The 24154-nt window shown below is 32.2% G+C and overlaps 1 protein-coding gene across 4 annotated transcripts in view; it reads right to left on the bottom strand.

The window, feature by feature from the left end:
• LOC126737967 (polypeptide N-acetylgalactosaminyltransferase 5) overlaps positions 1–24154 on the bottom strand; it is a 113435-nt gene that overhangs the window by 81208 nt on the left and 8073 nt on the right. For all 4 annotated transcript variants that reach the window (XM_050443104.1, XM_050443107.1, XM_050443106.1 and 1 more), the window contains exons 3-7: positions 18732–18980; positions 18501–18667; positions 18322–18449; positions 6103–6293; positions 5844–6021 (exon numbers count right to left, since the gene is read on the bottom strand). In XM_050443104.1, coding sequence (XP_050299061.1) covers positions 5844–6021; positions 6103–6293; positions 18322–18449; positions 18501–18667; positions 18732–18980 — 913 coding nt within the window. The remainder of the gene's footprint in view (positions 1–5843; positions 6022–6102; positions 6294–18321; positions 18450–18500; positions 18668–18731; positions 18981–24154) is intronic.

A 24154-nucleotide genomic window follows, 5' to 3' on the forward strand; every position in this document is an offset into this window, starting at 1 on the left:
CCTAATGTCTAAAAAAATTAAAAATATTGCTTGAACTCACCTTCAAATGAAAGTGCAACAAATAAACTATAAACGTCTATTTTTTTAATCACGAAACTAACTTTTTACTAACCAAAAATGACACTTTAAAAACATAAACATCGACTACACCGACAAATATGTGATTCTCAACTAGCAAAGCGCGCCAAAAAAGCGTGCTTTGTTGCCGCGATGTCGGAATTGTTTTCACGTGTTTATTTCTCGGTCCCAAATATGCTACATCATGCATTTATTTAATTTTTAGATTCTAGGATCTTGAAAATATATTAATTTTAGTATGTATCATATATGACACAAGATGCAGCAAGGGGTTAAACATGACATTGAGAATTGATATTGATAAGCGTTGATTTTAAACAATTGATGTTATGGTATCATGTACAAAAGGTAAAAATAAATGCAGCAGATCCTATTTAGGTAATTAATGTTTTTTATAAATTTTAACGCGTCTTAGGGCCGTAGTGGCGTAGTGACGCATTTCCGTACATGGGTTCCTATACTCAAATGGATTCTACTGTTGCACTGAACAACCCTCAGACGTTTGATCCCATAGTTCTGAAACACCCGGTATTGCTGATATCAATATAACGCCAATATGCGTTCTATATGTAAGATGCAAACGAAGCAGTTACCGATGTCATTGCAAGGGGTGCGTTTTTTGGGTTTTGTAGTAGTAATGAATAAAGATGCGTAATTTGATTGAAATTTTAATTTTGGTGAAAAGGGGATGTAATGTATGCGATTTCTATACAAATTAAGTATCAAAGGAATTAATAAAAAAACCTTTAGCAAGTGATGGCGCGGCACACGACCGGTGGAGTCAGTCGATCGTATGTGGATGCATTAGCATGAGCCTTAAGAACAGGACAAATAATGGTGTATTATTTTAGAGATAAACTGTTAAATTAAAAGGGTATACTACAGAGGATATCGTTGGTCCGAAATATCAATCATTGGACACGAATAGGAACCTGTGTTAGTGGCTATTTTAGCTGTTTCAGACAGGTAATTCTTGTTTTTAAACTTTCTAACATCTTTAGGTTGAAACAGTGTTTTTTTATTTAGGTTTGAGGATGCCATCTAAGGCGGCGAAACACAGGTCACTTTTTCACATATATTTCATATACGGAACTTGTTAATAAAACTTTTCGGTTTTTATATACTTTTGGTAAATGTTGCTTCAATTTTGTCCGAAAAAGTTATCATGTTTGGAATGTCTAAAATATTTACGGATATGAATCAGTTTTATTCAACTAATAAATAAAGGTATTTAAAGAAAATTGTTGCATAAAAAAGTTTATTAATATAATTAAAAACGAGGTTTTTAATAACTTGAAATTTTGTCTTTTATTTGTTGCTTAATGTTAAAATTCCACTATTTAAAGTATTTATTGGGACATTAAAGTGGACTATTTAATGTGTTGATTATAAATTCAATTAGGAAATAACCAAAGCTTGACATACATCTTTAGTGGATAAATTAAAATTTAATGGCAACATTCAAAATACAGTGGATCCCAAAAGTTATGTCTAAATTCATTTAAAATTCAGGGGTGTGTTCGAAAAAAAACGCCCTTCGATTTTTATTTCAAATTTCGCATTTTTGTGAACGTGAAGTTTGTATATACAGGGTTGCTCAAAAATAAATTACGACCATCAACTTAAATTTTTCAAATGAAAGCACCTTTTTTTTATTTCATCTTTGAATTTCGCGTTGAATTTTACGTATGTTTCATGCATCATGTCCTAAACCTAAAGTCAACAGTTATCGAAAAAAAGACGATTCATGTAACAAATAAAAAAAGAACAAAAATTAAGTTAAATGTTCAAAATGGTTGCCATTCACGGCTTAACAATATGCTGTAGCGTTTTATTTTTCTATTCCTTATTTTCACTAACGCTCCATTGATATTTCATTAATTTCAATAATTATATTAATAATTCAACTTCTTTTATTCATATTTCTTTAAATTCACACTGTCAATGACACATTACTACTGTAACGCATCACTCTCCTGGTTTAATTATTCATGCTTTCTGTTGACAGTCCGTCACTCTTCTGATTGGTCTTAATTAATGTTTTCTCTGATTGGGTCAGCTCAGGCGAGAGGTGGGGTCGTTACTTATTTAGTCGGTACTGCATCCATTTTTCGAGGACTTGTTCCCGTGTCGCAGGTAGAAGCGCACGTAAAAGGCCAGGTTTTTATTTCCGAAGTTTGTGAAGCAGGAAGTGGCCAATATGGTTTATAATTTATAGTCCTTAATCTTGTTCCTTTAGGGAACTGTTTATTTCATAATTCTGGTGCAGGATGCCCAAGATTTTGATGGATAGATAATGAAACTTAGCAAGGTGAGTGTGTCACATTTTGAACGCCATTCATTTTTATCGACAGTGAATACAATGGCAACCGTTGTTTTAGGGTTTTACTTTTCCGTTTTCCTCTTTATTCTTCTTCAATTGTTGATGGCTACAGGTTGTTGATTTCCCCGGGAAATTGCTGAAAGCGGTGGAGCTGGAGCCAGAGTTAGAGCTAGTATTAGAGATTCCCAGTCCGGATAGCTAAGCTACAAATGGCATACATTCACAGCCTTGGTTTTGAAGGCTAGCCGTTCATTTCTTGGAGGAATATACAGGCCAGTTTATTCCATTTATTTAAATATTACTAACCATAGATTTGTCTCACTTATTTAAATTTTTATTAATATATCTTTAATTTCAATTTATTGCTACAAATATTTAATCAATATCATAATTTAATATGTCGATTTCTTATCTATAGTTTTAGTTATTTTTTGTTCAGTATTTTTCAGTACCTTTTTTTATAGTTAATATATATAATATTAACTATATAATATTAATTATATAACTCGGTTAAGGCTGATATGCCTTAGGTAAAAAGGTTCATGAACTTTCCCCTGCGTAATAGAAATATACAGATATGATCATTCTAACTTCGCCTATAGGAATTATATATCGCGGTAGGTCTGGCAACGTTGTGACAACATACTCGAAGCAGCGGACCTCGCCAAAGCCCGAAATCTTTCAGTATTCTTAAGGCGTTCAACCGGTAATGCACTGCTCTGTAGCAAATTAAAAAAAAATTGTTTCGTTTGAGTCTTTGCTGCTGCCTGTCCTAACAGCAAAAAATAAACTAAAAACCAACTGCAATAATGTTGTAAACATAAATTAACTAAATATTGGACAAGAAATAAAAAAATTAATTCAAAATAAAGCAAAAAATTAAGTTAATTTGATAATATTAAATAAAAGCCACCCTGTTTAGCAGTGCAGTACGTCAATCGATCATAAAACGACCTTCTCGTGTTCGACAACATTTCAATGGAGATACTATTAAATGTTTGCCTAATTTTAACACAAAGCTTTTTTAAATTAGTAGCTCGTTAATTTTCGTGCCTATAAATTTGTTCTTTTAGGTATCCCCAAAGAAAAAAATCATTGGGGGCTAAATCGAGGCTTCTGGCGGGCCATTTAATAGTACCGTTTCCACTGATTGTTCGAGGGAAAGACGTTTCGAGAAATTGACGTACCACTAATCCGTTATGAGCGGGAAAACCATCCTGTTGAAACCAAACTTGTTCTAAATTGATATTGAGCCCTCGAATAGGAGGAAGAACTTCATCCCTCAAAAGATTAAGGTATTTGTGGGCCTATAATTGAATCACCTAAAATGCCAGCCCATACATTAACCTCCTGAGGGTATTGTGTACGTGTTGGTATGCTTATGTGCTTATTTTCCCTCGAATAACCCACTGTAATGGACGGATTATGTTTACCACAAATAGAGAAAGAGGACTCATCTGAAAACAAAAGGTTATTAATAAATATTTCGTCCCGATTTGCCCTTTCCAGTACTTCATGGCAAAATTCCACCCGTCTCTCATGGTCCTGTGGGAAAATTTCTTGGGTTTTTTGCAACTTATAGCGCTTGTACTTATTTCTTTTTAACGTTCTTTTAACCCTTAAAGGCTCAATACCCGTTTCTTTGGCAATGGTTGTACTATTGCAACGAAAGTTCATTTCAGCAACAGCACAAACATTAACCTCTCGAAGCTCCCTTTCTTCGCCTAGCGGTCTAACAACAGGTGGTTGCTCATTTGCGTAGCATTTCCTGCAATTTTGCAAGCACTCAAAGTCTCAAACCTATGGATAATTGCAAAAATTGTGCTGCGTACGGGAATGGGCCGATTTTCCAACGTGAAAGCAATTCTGCCTGATATTTCATCGACAGAGTTGCCGGCATCATTTTATCAGGTTATATCATTTTTGCGTAACTAAAATTTAGTTGTTAGGTTTATTAATAACAGTTGTTTTTTATATCAATTATGTCTTTCCATATTCCATAAGCTAAAAACGATTAATACATAAGAATAGTAGAACTGTTGATTGCTATTAAGAGGTAGATACAATATTTTAAAGTCTCGTAAAATGACAAATATGTCATTTTTTTAGTTTGTCGGATTATATTATATCAATACCAATACCATATATTATTTATATTAATACCACTTAATAATTTGCGTTTTTTCCTCAAGAGAACACATTTTAACAAGAAAATAGCGAGCGGTTTTAAATTTAATCTTTGCTGATTAAGCAGGAAGCTAGGAATAAAAATAATGTTAAACGTTTTAAATGCAATCTCACATTAGCGGTACAGTGTGTTGGGGATAAGAATTGTCTCGTTTTTCGATGCACGAGCGGAGAGCCGTGCGGCAGAAATATCATTGTTGCCAAACGTATTAATTTGGAAACGGCATGTATTGTGCTCTCTGTCTGTGCCTCTCGCTTACGCTCATAGACTATTTCCTATAGGCGAGGTTTGAATGATTATATCTGTATACTAAAAACTTTAATAATTGCAATTTATTTTTCAAGTGCTGAAATCTACCTAGTAGTGAAATCATAATTTCAATGTTACTTTTGTCAAACTTATTTTAATCATATCAACATTATTCATATTTTAATTCGTAATAAATTATTAACATTTAACAGATTAGAACATGAGGTGTGTACATATCTTTGATGTAAATATAATTTTTGCTCTGTAGAAATTTTGCTCTGTATAAAAATTCTCAGAGATAAGGTGACTCGTAAGGTGAACTTCAATAATAATGTATGGTCGTCTTTTTTTTCGATAACTGTTGACTTTAGGTATAGGACATGATGCATGAAACATAGGTAGAATTCCACGCGAAATTGATGAAATAAAAAAAAAGTTCTTTCATTTGAAAAAATTAAGTTGATAGTCGTAAATTATTTTTGAGCAACCCTGTATATACAAACTTCACGTACAAAAATGCGCAACTTGAAATAAAAATCGACGGGTCCGAGCGTTTTTTTTTCGAACACACCTCTGAATTTTAAATTAATTTAGACATAACTTTTGGGATGCACTGTATGTAAAAAAAGAGAGTTGAAATGATAACAAATGACATGTTTAAATTTGAAAAATTAATTATTCGGAAAATTCTACAGCTTAATGTATTAAGCAGATATAGAGAAGAAAAAATGACTTTTTTCAGATTTGTTCATAAATATGTTGGGTAAATGAATAATAAAAAATATATATCTGTATAAACGATTTAGAAAAAACCGCAAAACCAATTTTTAAACAAATTTTTGACATAGTAGGAGCGGACCAATTTCTTTTGATGAGCATACATAGGTTTTCTTCAGTCTAAAAATGTATCCTGTCCTGTTAAAAATTTAATAATTCCACACTACTCGCAAAATACAGTACGCAGATTTAATCCATTTAGACTTTTGAGTTAAGATTCTGACTTACCCTAAAACTCATTTCTAAGTTTTCTCCTCCCCAAATGTCCATACCCTCGTCGTAAGACCCGATTTCATAAAAATAGTCTTTATCTATCGAGAAAAGCCCTCCGGCCATTGTGGGAGTCTGTAGGGGTGCCGTTCTGTCTCCCTTTCTGCGATCCATTTCCCTTTGAGATACCCGATACCTAGTTTAAATTGTAATTTTTACAAATATTCTTTAAAATTGGCCAAAATAAAGAAAAGGCCAAATAAAAGTGTTGACTTACCACCTAAAATTCAGCTTCCAATTAAATCCTCCCCAAGTCATATCTGAGGCAGTAATATATTCGAAAGTTTCGTCTGATATAACATCAATAATGGGGCACACTACCGTTTTCCTGTTTTCCACTATACGTGCCAAAAGAGGTTCTAGCCAGCCTTCGGTACACTCGCAATGCGCGTCCAAGAATGTTATTACCTTGAATAAATATATTTTTATTATTTAAGGCAAATCCATTAAAAAAATCACAATAAAAACATTATTTATGATTTAATAACAACATAAGTATCACGAGAATAACAGGAACCTTATGTGCTAATTACTAAACTTCCTATTTCTTCATAGCTTTAAAGGAACTTTGCTAGCAAAAAGGTTTAATATCACAAATTTTTAATGCTCTGGTAAGGGCAGAATGAATACCGTAATTGGCATGATGAAAATGAATGTGAACAGTAGCGAGAGTAAACGTTTTTGTATTAAATAATATTGCACAGCAATATGTAATAATTTTTTTTTATTTTTATTCAAAAAACTTTACAAACACTATAAATCGGGTAATAGTAATTACCTGTAAAGCCTATAACAGGAGAAAAAAAAACAAAAAAACATATTAAAATAATTTCACGACAATAACACTAAACCTAAGAGAAAAAAAAAGATAAGAAGAAAAAAGTAAAACATGAGTCCTAAACTATGTCCCGATGCTCATGCTATTTAATATCATGCTTATGATATTAAATATATCTACATCTTCAAAGCCATTTAAGACATTGTTACAAATCCTTAACGTATTATTGATTGGAGATGTAGTATTAAAATTATTTATATAAAAAAGCTCTTTATTAGTTATTCTTAATCTAGTATTTGGTATCTTAAAAGAAATGTATTCAATTAGATCACAGCTTAAGTATTTAACATTATTAATAAAAATGACTGTAATAAAAATGAAATATATAAAATGACTGCCCGATTCTGCCTTCTGGTACAGAGCATCTGGAAGTCAAACGTTTTTAACATTGCCCTGTATGACACCATATATGGGTATTCTTTGTTCTTTCTGACATACAGAAATCTTAAAAATCTTTTCTGTACCCTCTCAATCATGTCTGAATGTGATGATGCTTCAGGTGACCAGATAGTAGAGGCATACTCCATATGTGGCCTGACAAGGGCATTATAAAGTCTAATGATAGTGCTGACTTTAAAATTTTTACTGCTTCTTGTTACAAAACCCAAAGAACGGTAAGCCTTATTAACTATTCTACTATAGTGACAATTAAATTTCATATTGGTCTGAAAAGTTACTCCCAAATCTGTAATAAAGTTTTTCTAAAAATTTTGGTATTATCAATATAGTAGTCTTCAAGAAAATAGTTAACTTTACGAGTGAAAGTGACCACAGCACATTTTTGAACATTAAGGGACATCTTATTAATCTTGAACCAATCAACCACAGAACATAGGTAATTTTTTAATTTTACAGCATCTTTCTTGACAGCAATAGTTTTAAATAGTTTAAAATCATCAGCATACATCAGACTTACAGATGAGGAGACACAATCAGGCAGGTCATTGATAAAAAGAACAAAAAGAAAGGGACCAAGCTTGCTACCCTGGAGAACACCTGAGGTTGACATATATTGATCTGATAGACAATTACCAATCTTAACCACGTTATTTCTCCCAGATAAATAAGATTTCATGAAATTTAAAGCTTTTTTAGAAAAGCCAAACCCAACCAATTTATTTAAAAGCACACAGTGACCTTGTCAAATGCCTTCTCACAATCGGTGTATAGCACATCTAACTGCTCCTTAGACTCAATTGCCTTAGAGATTTGTTCTGAGAGGATACACAGATTTGTCACTGTGGATTTATCATTAACAAAACCATGCTGACACTTGTTAATTTTATTATTAACATGTTCATATGAATTATCATAGAGAATATTTTCAAAAATTTTAGATTAAACAATTTAAAAGATGAATAGGCCTATAATTAATATAATAATAATAATTTGATATATAATTTTTCTTATCTTTTTTATGAATTGGTGAGATCATTGATAACTTTAAAATATCTGGAAAGGGTTCCTGTTCAATTGACATGTTGAAAAGATACACTAGGGGTTTTGTTAAAAGCTCAGCACAACCTTTATAGATATAAGAAGGAATTTCATCTGGGCCGGTAGATTTTTTAGGTTTAGGTTTCTTAATAGCATTTATTACATCACTCTCATAATTTTTTTTGAAAACAAAAGTGCCCCATTCTTTATTATTTATGTGATGATTGGAACAGCCAGCTGTGCTATACACAGACTCAAAATATTGGGCAAAAGCATTTGCAATATCAAGGGGTTTATTGAAATTGACATTATTTAAGGTCATGGCCACTGGTATACCTGCACTCCTAGCTTTAGATTTAAAGAAAGCCCAAAATGCGCTTGGATCCGCAGCCACATTTTTTTCAATTGAAGTTTCGTACAAATTATATTCATATTTTGTTTGATTTTTCATTTCAGCTCCAAGATGCTGATATTTAACGCATTCTGGGCTCACTTGCTTACTCAACTGACAGTGAAGCTTATTTTTCTTTTTAATTTTATGTTTTAAATCAAGAGAGAACCATTTTGGAAATTTCCCTGCAGTGTTGGATTTTATCTTTGTTTTTGGAATTGATTATGTATATGATTATTTAATTAATGTATCATCATGCCAATTACGGTATTCATTCTGCCCTTACCAGAACATTAAAAATGTATTATATTAAACCTTTTTGCCAGCAAAGTTCATATCTAATAAACGGATTCTCAGCCCGACATTTATTAAGAATACTTTTTTTACAAGAAAAGATGGAATAATTAGAATTTTTTACTAGAACTTAATTATACAGGGGTAGAAAACAGTTTTGGTATTTTTAACACGTGCAATATACCGCAGGTGGCGCCCTCTGCAAGTTATAGCGATTCCGTGAACGGATTTCAATTTCTAGTTCCAAAAAACCACGTCATATCAAAGTTTAATTTAATATCTTATTATGAAACACGCGACTTACTTCAAAAAAATGATTTTATATTTCTCATTTTGATGCCCTGTATATTATACCGAGCGCTCAATTAAAAAATGGCATAAGTGAAGTCGCATTATTTTGGTCCTCCCTATATGTGGCCGGCGGATTGGCCTCCTTTTTCCGGACACCCTGTATATCAAACGTACCAACAACGTAACTATGTCAAAGTGGTACTCACCCAGTACACTACACGTCTGGGTAAAAAAAAAGATAAAAGAAAAAATCTAGATAAAAGTACCTAGACATCATAATGTAATTCTTTATAGACAATGGTTCATCTTTTTTTAACCAGTGTTCTACTAATACCAAAATATTAAGTGTGTTACTAGCTTTAAATGAGGTAATTACATTATATTTTTGGAAAAAACGGCCCAAGATATCAGAGATTGTACCAAAATATGTCAAATATCTGTAGGTAACATTAGCTTTAATATTTGTTTGAATAAAATTGAATGAAAGCTTATATTTATTAACAAATTTATTGTATAATTTATGAATAGATTTTAACGGAACTCGGCAGTGTACATTGCACAATCTGGCAGGAAAGTAGCAACGCGTATTAAAGAACCTAAATTCCAGTTTGATAAACATATTGTATTGTAGTGAGCAAGTCAGCTTTTGCCAACCAGAAAATAGACACACTTTCCCGCCCGAAGAAAATATCAGAATTCTACATAAATGTGATAAAGGTAGAAAGCTCGATCTCTTAGAGACGATGGAGATTAATAAAGCCATAAAAAGTCCCGATTTTGTATGTGTGAACGACAAAATTACGGGACAGAATCATTTTATTTTTAACAATATTAACTGTACATCTCCATCGCCTACAACGAGTACCATTGCTACAGACGCAGCGCCACCCAATAACCAACTATAGAACTCCGCACCATCAGAATATAAAATTTGCAACTAACTTAACTCTAGTAAATTAATGTGTTTTATTGTAGATGTCACAATGTGTATTAATTATAAAATTTTTAATCTTTGTACCTATTTGGAATGTTTTGTTTGTATACAATTAGAGTTCGTTTACGTGTATGTATGTGTATCGTTCTATTTTTGGTAAGGGAAAACCTTATTTTTTATTGTAATTTTATTTTAAATTAATAATTTTTTAAGGTCTGATGACGCCCTAATCGGGTGAAACATATGTAACCGTTATTTAAATTATATAGATGCTGTAGATTTTGAAAGTTTTTCGTTCCTGCTTTTGATATTATACCAGCACCTTAGAGAGAAAATGGATGACTTTTTTAATAAATACAATATGTTGCCAATAGAAATCCAAACAATCAAAAGTATAAAGTTTTTTAAAAGGGCTTGTAAAAATCAGTTAATTGTAAACTTAAAATAATAAACCACTTATTTCTATAAAAAAATTAATATTGGCTTATCTAATTTGTGTCTCGTTTTTGCTTGCATAATATACATACAGGGTGATTGATGGTTGATGGTACCTTAGACGTTTACGGAGAACGGAAAATAATTTTTTTTTGAAAATTTGGCAACATGGGTTTTAGCTGATGATCTAACGATTAAAAATATTTTTAGCGATGCAGCGTTGCCGCTTATACCAAAAAGTAGTAGCAACTTTGTTATTTTAAATGGAATACCCTGTATATTTTTTTTATTTTCCGATCCGCTATCACTTTATGATTGGTTTTGTATAAGGTATTCCTATACCTACCTTTAGTGGTTTTCGAGAAATTAATTATTTTCTTTTTTTTTTTGACCAAAACATAGCTCCAAATAAATTTGTATTACTACGGCACTGGAACGCGCAGAACCTTGAAATTATAAACATAATTTATGGAAGTATTGTACATTATTTTTCACCACGAAAATTTGTTCTACGTTATACAGGGTTGCTCAAAATTAGTGATTTTACCGCTAGATATTTGTATTTGTAAAAGGAAATTAAAATCCCTGTCTAAAGAGGTATTATGTTCCTATATCGAAGTAGTTCGGTTTCGGAAATAAAAGCAATTTTCTGTAAAAATCGGAATATTTTGACATATGTGCTTTAGGTGACGTAGTTCCTGTTAACTGTTTACCGGTGTCTTGTATACCATTTGCTTCAAATTACCCCAAAAGTAAAAATCAAGTGGTGTAAGATCAAATGATCTCGCAGGCCAGTCCCATGGTCCCAAACGCCTAAACCAGCGGTCATCGAATTTCTCAAATAACTCACGTGTCACCTCCTCAGTGCAATGAGCAGGTGCCCCATCCAATTGGAACCAGCAAGTGCGATAATCTTCAAGCGTTAAATTTTCCAGAAAATCTTCTACTACTGAGCGCAAAATCTAAATGTATTTATGGGAGTTTAATGACCCGTCGTAAATAAAAAAAGCTATTTGATTGTCTTTTAGTAAACAAAAAACATTAAAACTAAATTTTTCTTAAAACCCCATTTCCTTAACCGCGTGTGGTTTTTGATTAGCCCAAAAATGTTGATTTCTTCTATTAAAAATACCTTATCTAGAAAACTGCTTCATCTGTCCATATTATTTTTTTTAGAAAGTTTGGATCCTCTTGAGTGCGTGTCAGAAGTATCTCATAATATTGAATGCGACGTTGGTAATCATCCGGTTTCAGCTGATGAACTTTTGAATATTTAAAGGGATGCATATTATTGTCGTTCAGAATTCTTTGCACAGAATAATAAGTTAGGCCTAAATCATCTGCTGCACTCCGGATGGAAGCTTGTGGATATGCGTGAAAGTAGGCTAAAACATTCATGATGTTGTCCTCATCAGACGTTACAGGCTTGGGCAAACTTGTATCATTTTTAAGTTGTGAACCAAATTGTATAAAGTTTTTTTGTATTCGCACAAATTTTCTTTTATCCATTTTTTGTAAATTCGGGTACATTTCTTTGAACTTTCTGCATGTTCTTGCTACAATTTTGTCACATTGTCCTTGAATAATAAATAGATTCATCAAAACTTCATTTAAATAACTATTTCTTTCCATTTTAATGAATTTTTAGATCACTATTTTAAAAAAACACCCAAGCGTATTTACTATTAATCAACTAAATGTCACTGTCAAACATCAATAGCATAGCAATGTTGTGTGGATACCTAAAGCACATATGTCAAAATATTCCGATTTTTACAGAAAATTGCTTTTATTTCCGAAACCGAACTACTTCGATATAGGAACATAATACCTCTTTAGACAGAGATTTTAATTTCCTTTTACAAATATAAATATCTAGCGGTAAAATCACTAATTTGGAGCAACCCTGTATAACGTAGAACAAATTTTCATAGTGAAAAATAATAACATAGGTATAGGAACACCTTATACAGAACCTATCATAAAGTGATAGCGGATCGGAAAATAAAAAAATATACAGGGTATTCCATTTAAAATAACAAAGTTGCTACTACTTTTTGGTATAAGCGGCAACGCTGCATCGCTAAAAATATTTTTAATCGTTAGACCATCAGCTAAAACCCATGTTGCCAAATTTTCAAAAAAAAATTATTTTCCGTTCTCCGTAAACATCTAAGGTACCGTCAACCATCAATCACCCTGTATGTTTGTGGTAATTATATAGTGTTTATTATTTCTTCAATTTTTTAAAATTTAATATAGTACGTAATTATTAAGTAACCTCGTTGTATAACTTGTATCAGTTTTTTTTACTAAATAAACGACAAATACAGTGTGGTGACTTTAACTGGAATAAATTTAGTTAAAACTAATCAAATTTTATCTCGCAAAATTCCTGAGACCCGTCGATTTTCGTTTATTTTTTTTCACATTTCAAGATAGTTTTTGTATTTTTTCACCTACAGGGGGGGTCCAAACTAACCCAAACTTTTTTTTTCAAATGGAAAGCCACTTTTTTTAAACTCTCATTGAAAAGAGCCCTTTTTCCTGATTAAATTGCCCTATTTACTTTTGTGATTATCTAAAGGAGAAATATGAAAAAAAAAAATAAAAACCATTAAATTATTAAAAGTCTCGAAATATTTTCTGTTGGTAAATTTTTGGCGTGTTTGTTTATTTTATTGGTATCGAGACATTTCCTGACATTGTTGTAGTGTCACTGTTAAAGTGAATTTCAACCAGTTGTTAAATAAGTTAACTTATATTGAAAAAATGCCTTATTTATCCGAATCCCACAAGATTGAAATCTTAATGATGATTGGTTATGGGGACAGAAGTCGTACTCAGCTAGAGATTGTCCACTTATTCAGGCAGAAATATCCAGATTTGCCACCTATTAACCAAGGTACGGTTAGTAAAATCGAAAGCAGATTTCGAAAAGTTGGGCATGTGAGGGATGTTTCAAGACAAAGGTCTTCTAAAATCGATGAAAACACCCAATTAAATGTATTGTTAGCGATGGAAGAAAATCCGGTAACTGCAGCCAGACGAGTAGCTCGCGAAAACTCTATTCATCATAAATCTGTGCCAAAAATTTTAAAAAGTGCAAACAAACGACCTTATAAAATGCAACCCGTTCAAGAGTTATTGGAAGACGATCCAGATCGCAGAGTTCAGTTCTGTGAATTAATGATGAACGCCATGGACGAAAATCGCATATCTTCGAAGTGGATCCTTTTTTCTGCTGAGGCTACATTCACCCTAAATGGCCATGTTAATAAACAGAACTGTCGCTACTGGTCTGACGAGAACCCACACTGGGTAAGGGAAACTAATACACAATATCCCCAGAAAACTAATGTTTGGGCTGGCATAATTGGCAGGCAAGTTATAGGGCCCATATTATTTAATGATACTTTAACTGGGGAAAGATATCTAGAATTTCTTGAATATGAACTAGTTCTAGTCTTACGTGCCTTATATCCGAGTCAGTTCAATCCAGATTTGTATGATGAAAGAATCTGGATGCAGCAAGATGGTGCTCTCCCACATTATGCCGGTAATGTACGCCAGTATTTAGATGACAATTTTCCAAACAGATAGATTGGTAGAAGGGGTGCAATCGAGTGGCCGGCACGTTCTCCCGATCTCACCCCACTTGATTTTTTTCTGTGGGGACATTTGAAAAGTCAAATTTATATGAGCAAACCAGGAAACCTAGACGAACTCAAAGAACGTATTAGGCAAGAAATCCGACAAATATCTCCAGAAGTGTTAGAAAATGTCAGAAACCAATTTTATTATCGTCTTGGGCTTTGTCAATAAGTAAATGGTGCTCATTTTGAGCATCTTATACATTAAACGCAACTTTTAATAATTTAATGGTTTTTATTTTTTTTTCTTATTTCTCCTTTAGATAATCACAACAGTAAATAGGGCAATTTAATCAAGAAAAAGGGCTCTTTTCAATGAGAGTTTAAAAAAAGTGGCTTTCCATTTGAAAAAAAAAAAAGTTGGTGTTAATTTGGACTCCCCCTGTAGGTGAAAAAACACAAAAACTATCTTGAAATGTAAAAAAAAAATAAAGAAAAATCGACGCGTCTCAGGAATTTTGCGAGATAAATTTTGATTATTTTAACTGAATTTATTCTAGTTAAAGTCACCACACTGTATAAGTTTTTCACTTATGCCTAAACATTATTTTAATAATTACTCTCAATTTTTTGGTTGTATAACAAATTTCAGAAGAATGTGTTATTGCTACATCAAAATGTTAATATAATTTATCAATATATCTAAAATTTTATATAATGACAATACCAATTTAATTTAATAATTTTTTGTAATTTAAAATTAATTAAATCATTTATGTATAGGACTTACAGCGTAATTTTCGTTTTATGGGCATTTAATTATGTGCTTTTTATTCAAGGATAAATTTAGAGTAGCAAACATTATTTACTTAATGCAAAAACCAACATAATAATTTGAAAACCCAGTAACGAACATTTTCCTTTTCCCAAAAAATTGGCCAGTTTAAAAAAAACGTAAAGTTGTATATCTTGAAAAGGAAGTATTTACATGAACGTTTCATTTATATAAATAACTAACACTCTGTATATCGACGTGTTCAAGGCAAAACGACGTAAGCGCCATTTAAAAAAAAATTGAGTTTATAGGCGCATACAATTGGCATAAGCGCCTTCTTTAAATAGATTCTTTGAATTTGGCTATACCACGGTTTATTTTCCTTTTATTGTGTCGTAAAGTTGCGCAAGCGCCAGTTTTGTTTGAACGAATTTCATTCAGGGTGTTTACTCCAGTCATGAGCGCCAGCAATGCATTGAGCGTCATAGGGGCAACGTCTCTTTCGTTTATAGTGAAATTTTAATAGAAACTGTTCTTTATTAAAACAGGTAAGTGATTTTAGCTATTTTTGAAAATATTTACTTTATGATTTTCCCATTATTTTTATCAAATTTGTGAGATTTCTTATTTAAATCGCACATTTTTATGGTGTCGCTTATGCCAAAACAAAATTATTTAATAACAGTGTGGCATAAACGCCTATTAGTATTGAAATTTGCATAAGCACTTTTTGTTAATGTTTTATTTAAATAAGATCTCTATGTCAGTTATTTTTTAATCTTTTTTTAATAGGAGGTACCATATATTTTATTTTTAACATAAAAAATAAATTAGAGTTGTTTTTCTTCTTTTTCAGCGTTTTTAAATTTGGCGCTTGTAACAAAATGTCGTCTAGAGCTAAACGAATGTTGATGATGGTTATTGAACAACAGTCTTTAAACGAAAAAAAGGAAATAAGCGAAATTATTGTTTCTCCAGCTATTCCTTTGCAAGAAGCATCACAAAATACTTTACTACTTGAAGCAATTAACCATGACGTTATTTTTAAGGACGTTAATATGCTGTCACCATTGGACCCGTTAGAAGCCGACAAAGAAAATGCTCCAGTATTGCAAGACTCATTACCGTTTCCTCAAGACATTTTTGTTGGCGACAATTCGTTAAATACTTCACCGGGTAGGCAGATTATTGACATCGTCACATCAGACAATCAGTTTGATGAAATACCAAGCTTAGAAAACCAGAATTTTTTTGAGTTAAAAAAGAACAATCAAAACCATATACAAGAAACTGACAACGAAAACTATAGCGACACGTCTACCAGCAAGGAAAGTAATGATTCAAGTTCTGGTCTTCAGCCGAGAAAAAATAAAAAAACATTTAGGGAAAACGCTATTAATTTAGTGCCATACGGCAGCAGCGACGAGGTTGAACAAGATCCCGATTACCAAGAAGATCACGATTATCAAGATGATACCGATTACCGAGAAGAAATTAGTGAGGCAAGCAGTAGTGAAGAAGAGGTTAATGAAAACTACATGATGTAAGTAAAGAATAAAAGAAAAGAAAATCAAAGAAGAAGGTATAGCGGACAAAAATATTTTAATTACAAAAATGTTATCCAAAGTGAAAAAAAAATTAAGCAAAATCCGTGTAGTGCGAAGAGGTGTAATAATATGTGTAAAAAGTTTTCAGAAAATGAAAGAAAGCAGATTTTTACCAATTTTTATAATCTCAAAGATAACGAGAAACAAAAAATTTTTCTAAGTGAGTGTGTCCATACAATACAAGTAAAGCGTCGCAGAACTTCCAATATAAATTTTAAACGCCTTGTTACTCACGAATATTTCTTTCTAAAGAATAACAAAAAAGCACGAGTTTGTCAACAATTTTTATGTGCAACCCTTGACATATCGCAAAGAATGTTAAGAACTGTCACAGAAAATAAAGTGAAAGAGATTTTTCCTAACGGGCTAGATCGAAGAGAACATTTTCCAAAAACATCTGGCGAGCAAATTAAAATATTTGAAGCTTTCGTTGAAAACAGTCATCAACAGGGCTAAAAACTTAGCACTATCCAAGGAACGTAGGTTAAAGTGTAAGATTATTTATTTTTGATTTGAATGACCGTAAGCCGCCGGAAAATGGATCCAAACTATTTTCATTAAAGAAACGCAAAGTCAGTGGAGAAAAAAACCCATAGTTGGCCGAATGAAAGGGTAAACGAAACATAGAAAAGTTGATCCTTCTTTGATAGGTGTTAAAAGGAATTGCTTCCAAGATGGTAGGACAATGATATAAACCATTTAAGATCTTATAAAACGTTAAAGCATCAGAATAATGCCGTCTGACTTCAAGATTAGGGATATTAAATTGGACACTGATAGCATTATAGTCGATGTAATAATTACGAAAAATATTAACTTCAGCTCTATAAGCAAGGGATCTTAAGAATCTTCTTTGTACAGCCTCAATTTGCAGTAACTTACTAAGTTACTTACAAAATATTGACAATGCAAATAAGTCAATTACATCCATCGAATTCTTTTGTGACAACTGTGGGGACAAAATAAAAATGCAGCTCTACTTTTTATGCTACACTATCTTCTTCAAAAATCCGAAAATATTAAAGAAATTTCGATAACCTATTTAGTAATGGGACACACTTACATGCCTGTTGATTCCATGCACGCAGTAATTGAAAAGTCAATAAAACCTAAGGCCATCATGGCCCCATTAGAATGGCCAACGATCTTGCGTAATGCAAGAACAAAACCCAAACCCTATGAGGTAAATGTTCTCTCTTATAGCGACTTTTACGACTTTAAAGAACATATGAGAAAACTTAAAACCAAATTCCGAATTAGCACTAACGGCGACAAAGGAAAGGCAACCCTTAAAATAACAGATGAAAAAACAGCAAAATTTTTTAAAGACAGCTACTACTGAACAACTACAAAATGTTTATTTTGCCCCTTTATCCATAACTAAAAAGAAATATAATGACCTTAAAACTATGTGCGATGACAAAACAATTCCACCAAGGTATCATAGCCGAATATCTTTTACTGAAGCATAGCTGTTGCGGATGTTCTTAAGCGCCATGTTTTAAAATAATGGTGTAGTCATAAGCGACGTGATAAACGACAAGAGCCTATGCCAAATGACTTATTCACCAATTATACTCTTTTTTACCACTTTTTATTGCTAAATTTTTACAAAAAATATAAACTTGGTAGCTTTTAGTATGGTTAATTGATGTATGTCTCATTTTTTGTATTTTTTTTAAATAATGCCTTAAAACTTATATTTCGTAAATAACTCTAAATTTTCAAAATGGTTCAAGGCAAAACGACGTAAGTTTTGCCTTGAACGCGTCGATATGATTGATTTTATAATGCTTTTTAATACTATCAACTTTGCAACAATACATAATCGACCAACTTACCTGACCAGTCACCTTCTCAGCACCAAGCAACCTGGCTCTTATCAAACCAGACCTTTTCTGGGTCCTTAAAACATAAACGGGTACTGGCAATTTTTTTACATATTCTTCAAGTTTTTTACCCAGGTAATCTGAAAGAGAAATGTTTAATCAATTACATTCGTGCAAGTAAGAGTTCTTACCCCTTTCACTGGCATCATCTACCAGAATTATTTCCTTTAATAAAGCCCTCGGTGATCTATTAATGACACTCCAAACTGTTCGGAGTAAAGTGGTCCAAGCTTCATTATGAAATACAATAACTATGGACGTAGTTGGTAGAAGTCTGGGATAGACTTTACTCTTACAACTACAAACAAAAAAAAACAGAATATGCTTAATATGCTTTGAATTTAGACAGAACGTTTTTTTACCCTTCTAATCTCACATCCTGCAAACTTCTATTCAAAGAAATCATATCACTTGCCAGCAAGTTGAACTGATTTAATTTGAATTTTTCTTTCATTTCTTCCTCTCTGTCTGAAGGAATGTGCACTGCTTTCCCCTTTTCTCCAGGCTTGCCATGAGCCGTCAACACAATCGGCGCGGGCCGCCATTTTTTCAGGACTGAGGGATGGTATGTGATGGATACACCATGGCCATGGGATTCACTCACCACATTTCTAAAAGAAAATTGGAAGAATATATTTATTCATTTGCAACACCAAGTAATATTTCGCTGTATAATTAATAATTTATTTATTTATTTATTTACTTACATCACTCAACAGAGAAACTCCAATAATAGAGTGGAAACGATGTATATAAACATGAAATCATCTTAACAAAATAAAATTAATATTACAGATATGATAAATTATTAATAAATATATAAAAAGAAGAAAATAATATTATCTAAACTAAGCGAATTCTTTTAATTTTGGCTAGGCTACAGTTAAATATATCGCATTGATTCTGTATAGAGTTGTATGTATTGCAAGCTCTACGTATAGGCGAAAATTTTGTAATGTTGGTTCGAGGTATTGAAAGGTAAAAAGTTTGAGGACTGCGAGCTGCCAGCCGAGGAGTGTGTAAACTTAGAAGTTGCAAAATCTCTGGCGAGTCAATTAGGCCATTAATTAATTTATGTAAGAACTGTAAATCTGCCGAATCGAATCCCTTCTTTCCTGTAAAGATTTTACCTGAAATCTTTCAAGCAAACGATCATGTGAGAAGCCGATTTCCGGGTACACTCTTTCGCATTCAAACCAAAGGATTTTAAGAAATTTTCGCTGTATATTTTCAAGCTCTTGAATATGGTTTTGATAATGTGGCGACCAGACTTGGGAAGAATATTTCAAAATTGAACGAACATAGGTAAAGTACAGGAGTTTAATGCTAGAGATACTCTCAAAGAATGGAGAATTCCTGATAACAAAACCCAGCATTTTATAACTTCTTTTTATGATATCTTCGATATGAAAAGTAAATGAAAGTGAGCTATCAAAAATGACTCCCAAGTGAAGGGAGAAGTGGGTTGATCTTGGTAGTATCACTTTATCAATTTTGTATTGGTAAGTAACACAGTTCTTTTTTAAGGAGTAGGAGACTACACAGCATTTAGAGGCAAGTTGTTATTCTTGCACTATTAATTCTCTGAGTTAATGGCTGCTTGGAGTTTAATGCAGTCCTCAATAATATCAATTCTACAGTATAATTTTTTATCATCACAGTATAATAAGCTGTTTACTTCTAGGTCCTTAGAAATGGTATTAATAAACGAGTTGAAAAGTAGAGGTCCCAATATGGAACCTTGTGGTACGCCTGAAGGAGCGACTATTTCAGTTGAGATATGTCCAAAGCATTCAACATGTTGAGGACGTTTAGTGAGATCAGAAGAAATAAGAGAAGTTAAAAGAGATGAAAAGCCAAATTGGTCAGAAAAATTTGATATAAGAATGGAATGGTCAAGACGGTCGAAAGCTTTCGAGAAATCTGTATAGACTACATCAACTTGAGAATTATCATTTATAGATTCTGATATAAATTCCGTGATCGTAATAAGATTAGTGGTAGTGGATCTGCCCTTCATGAAGCTGCTGTCTAGTCTCTATAAGATGTTTTATAGGAAAGTATAATGCTGAATGAAGGACCCGCTCAAAAACTTTAGAAAAGTTGTTAATAAGTGTAACTGGCTGATGGTTATCGGTAAGATTTAATTTATAATAGAATTAACTAGTAATAAAATGTAAGAAGAGATTTATATATGTATAACGGATATATATTTTCCATCAACTAATAGCAAAGCGCTTTCTGCTAATAAATAGCCATAATTAATCCTATCTTAGCAACTTAAAACTTTACTACAAATTATCAAACTTACGGGTCAAAATTTAACAGAAAACCCTCTCCCTAAAGGGGCCAAAACGTAAAAATATTTTATTTATATTATTTTTCAAAATCTTATTTTTCGCATTTTTATTTACTTTACTAGTCTTACTCACCTGTTCAGGTGTAATCAGGTGTGTTGTTGTTTGTAGAGTTTGTATTTTTTGTCAATGTCAATGTCACATTATTATCATAAAAGTTACTGTTCTACACAAAAACGTAGGTTCGCGTTCTTTTTAATTAAAATAAAACAGGGATTCCTTAATTATTTTTTTTTCCAAAACGGTTAATTTTATCGATAATGAACAAGAGTGCCTTTTCTTTAGTTTAAGATTCATGCTATCCATATTTATTATTTCAGAGTCTTTATCATACGAGTGTTCAAGATTTAAGCATTATAATGTACAGGGGGTCCCATTTTGGGTATTTTTGCGGGATATCTCCGTTATTTTTAGAGATTGCGGTTTTCGCGACACTATGTGCTACTTTTTCGTAAAACTGAAGATGCTGTTAACAAAATTTTCATAGCCCTTTTATTTTTTAAGATACAGGGCATTTTTGAAATTTTTGCATTTTGGGACCCCCGTCTATCTCCGTTATTTTTAAAGTTTTTGTAAAAGTAAAAACTTATTCTTATAGATTTTTTCCGTAGAATCTTGTGCTATAGATATATATACCACAAGATTTTCTTTTTGATTAATAGTTTTTGAGTTAAAACCCAAACTTATGTTTTTTTAAATGGAACACCCTATATATTTATAGTTCATAACGTATATTGGCCTTTTTTTTACTCTTTCAAAAATATATAACAGTATCGACTTATTTTCAAAAATGCGCAAATAACTAACAATTTTCTAAATTAAATGCATAATTTAATAGTAAGTCGTGAATAACAATAATAAACAAATAAAAAGTTACAAATGAATAACGACGAATGGATAATTGCATCATTCTTATTCTTTTTGTAATAAAAAACATAAAAAACAAATATATAAATTTAATAAACACTATAAAAAAACAACCATATTTATTTTTACAAGAGATGTTCAAAATGACCACCATCTTCTCCGATACTAAATTGGCACATCTTTGTAACCCTTTGAATAGCATTCAAAATAATAATTTGTATCCTTCTTAAATTTTGAAATGCTAAATGAATTGCGTCTTGAAGTTCTATTAGATTATTGCATTGTCTTTTATACACTTGATCTTGTATATACCCCAATAAAAAAATCTAAAATCGAGAGATCGGGGGACCGTGGAGGCCATCTAACAGGTCCGTTAGTACCTATCCATCTTTGAGTAAAGTTGTTTTGAAGAAATGCCCTTAATAGCCCAAAGTTATGACTTGAGGCATCATCTTGTTGTAGGTAGACAGTGTTATATTGGGCTAGAGGGATATTTTCCACAAGTTCTGGAATAACTTCCTTAAGTATGTCTAGGTACCTACGTGCTGTAAGACCTTCAAAAATTCGGTATACTGCTTGTTTTCCCAAAATAAAACAAGACACTCCAACTCCAAAGCGTCCTTGTTTTGCCCTTTTAAAAATTAAATGTCTATTTTCTGCATGCCAGTTTCGAGTATGATGTCGGTTAAAAATGCCCGCACTTAAAAAAAACATTCATCTCTGGTCTGAGATAACGAATCTGCCAAATAAGTTGTTGGCATCAATTTACTACAAATACCATTGGCAAAATAGCGTCCGGCACTCGGCATCGCCAGGATGTAAATGTTGAACTATGTTAAATTTGTATGGGTAATACTTATATTTTTTTAAGATCCGTTGTGCATCAGTTTTTGGCACTCCAATTTCTTTTTCGATTTTTCTGCATGAGGTCGAGGGTGTCGCTTCTATATAACCTAATACCTCTATTTCTTTTTATTCCCTATTTTCTTTTTTTCAAAATCTTATCATGTGGTCTTTGCAAGTATCTATCGCATAGCTTTCCTTTTTAGGTAAACCGGCAAAATTGTCGTTACTATGCCGAACCAAATCCAAAGTAGGTAGTCGAGCAGCATACACAACATAAAGGACAAACAAAGATGTGGTCTTGACATTGGAGATCGAATAATTGGCCCAATATTTCTTAATAACAATTTAACTGGTGATAGATATCTTGATTTTTTACAAAATACATGGGTACCAGAATTAAGAGGACTATTTTCTTCTGAAAATGAAAATTTTGACAACTTACGGAAATAATTAATAATAAATTTTTTCCACAATAGATAAATTGGATGGATTTGCGAGGGACCATCGAATATCCAGCAAGGTCACCTGTCCTTACTTAAGTACATTTTTACCTTTTAGGTTACTAAATATATTTAGCGTCGCTTAATTTTTGTCCGATACTGTATATTCAGTAGCCAGTCGAGACTTTTCCTTTCATTGTATGCTTTAGGACGCGGCTGAACAAAAGATCTGTGCTCAAGTAATTTGTCCTTTAAACGAGCAAATATAACAAAAAACGGTTGCCTCCTCTCTGGATATCTAATAAGCATAAAACTACAACATTAGAAATTAGTAGTTGGTCATATAACGGCTCCTAACTTACCTATGGATATAGTTCAGAACTTCTTCAGCATTTTCATTGCTTTGTATAAAACATACAAGCATATCATATTTTTCGTAATTTTCAAATGCTGCCATTTCTTTGGCAAAATTCACAAATAATGAAAATAAATAGGTTTTGGAGCACAAACTCGTTCAAAAACAGAGATAGTTGACATTCATTTATTTATTTATTTATTAACGGTATCCGCCAATTTTACAAAAATAAAATAATACAAAAGATACTAATATTAATTCAACTGAAGCTTGATAATAGTAAGACATAAATCAATGTTACAGATTAATTTAAAGAAACATGTTAATTTAATAAAAAACAATTTATTTGTCATTTTTTTATTTCTTGTCGTGGCTTTTTATAAGCCATGGTCTCCCATTAAATTATGAATTTGATCATTTAAATTTAGAAAATTGTTATTTATTTGCGTATTTTTGAAAATAAGTCCATATTGCTATATATTAACAGACTATTTGATCTTGTTTTATTTAACTTCACCTGTACTATTTCTCATAGTGACGTGCCTTTTGTCTTGGAGGATTTGTATGAGCCTGTACTGGAAATTAATTTTACTGTCTCAGGCCAACGTGTCCATAATTTTCAGCTCAATAAAAACTTATGTCATTTTTTTAACTTTAGAAAGGCCAACTTCCATCTCCTTTATGACTCAATCCTTGGAGCTGACTGGTCTACTGTGTATTTATCCTCTAACGTTAATGATCATGTGGAGCCATATATGATATATTGAATGGCATTTGCCGCACACATTCCTCTTAAGCAGCAACGTAAAAGAAGATTTCCAAATTATTATTCTCGAGAATTGATTAAGAACATTTATAGGAAAGAAAAGGCTTTCAAGGACTTTAAGATGTACAATTCTCCATTCTTTCAAAATAAATTC

This window comes from Anthonomus grandis, chromosome 6, assembly GCF_022605725.1.
Source record: "Anthonomus grandis grandis chromosome 6, icAntGran1.3, whole genome shotgun sequence".
NCBI lineage: Eukaryota > Metazoa > Arthropoda > Insecta > Coleoptera > Curculionidae > Anthonomus > Anthonomus grandis.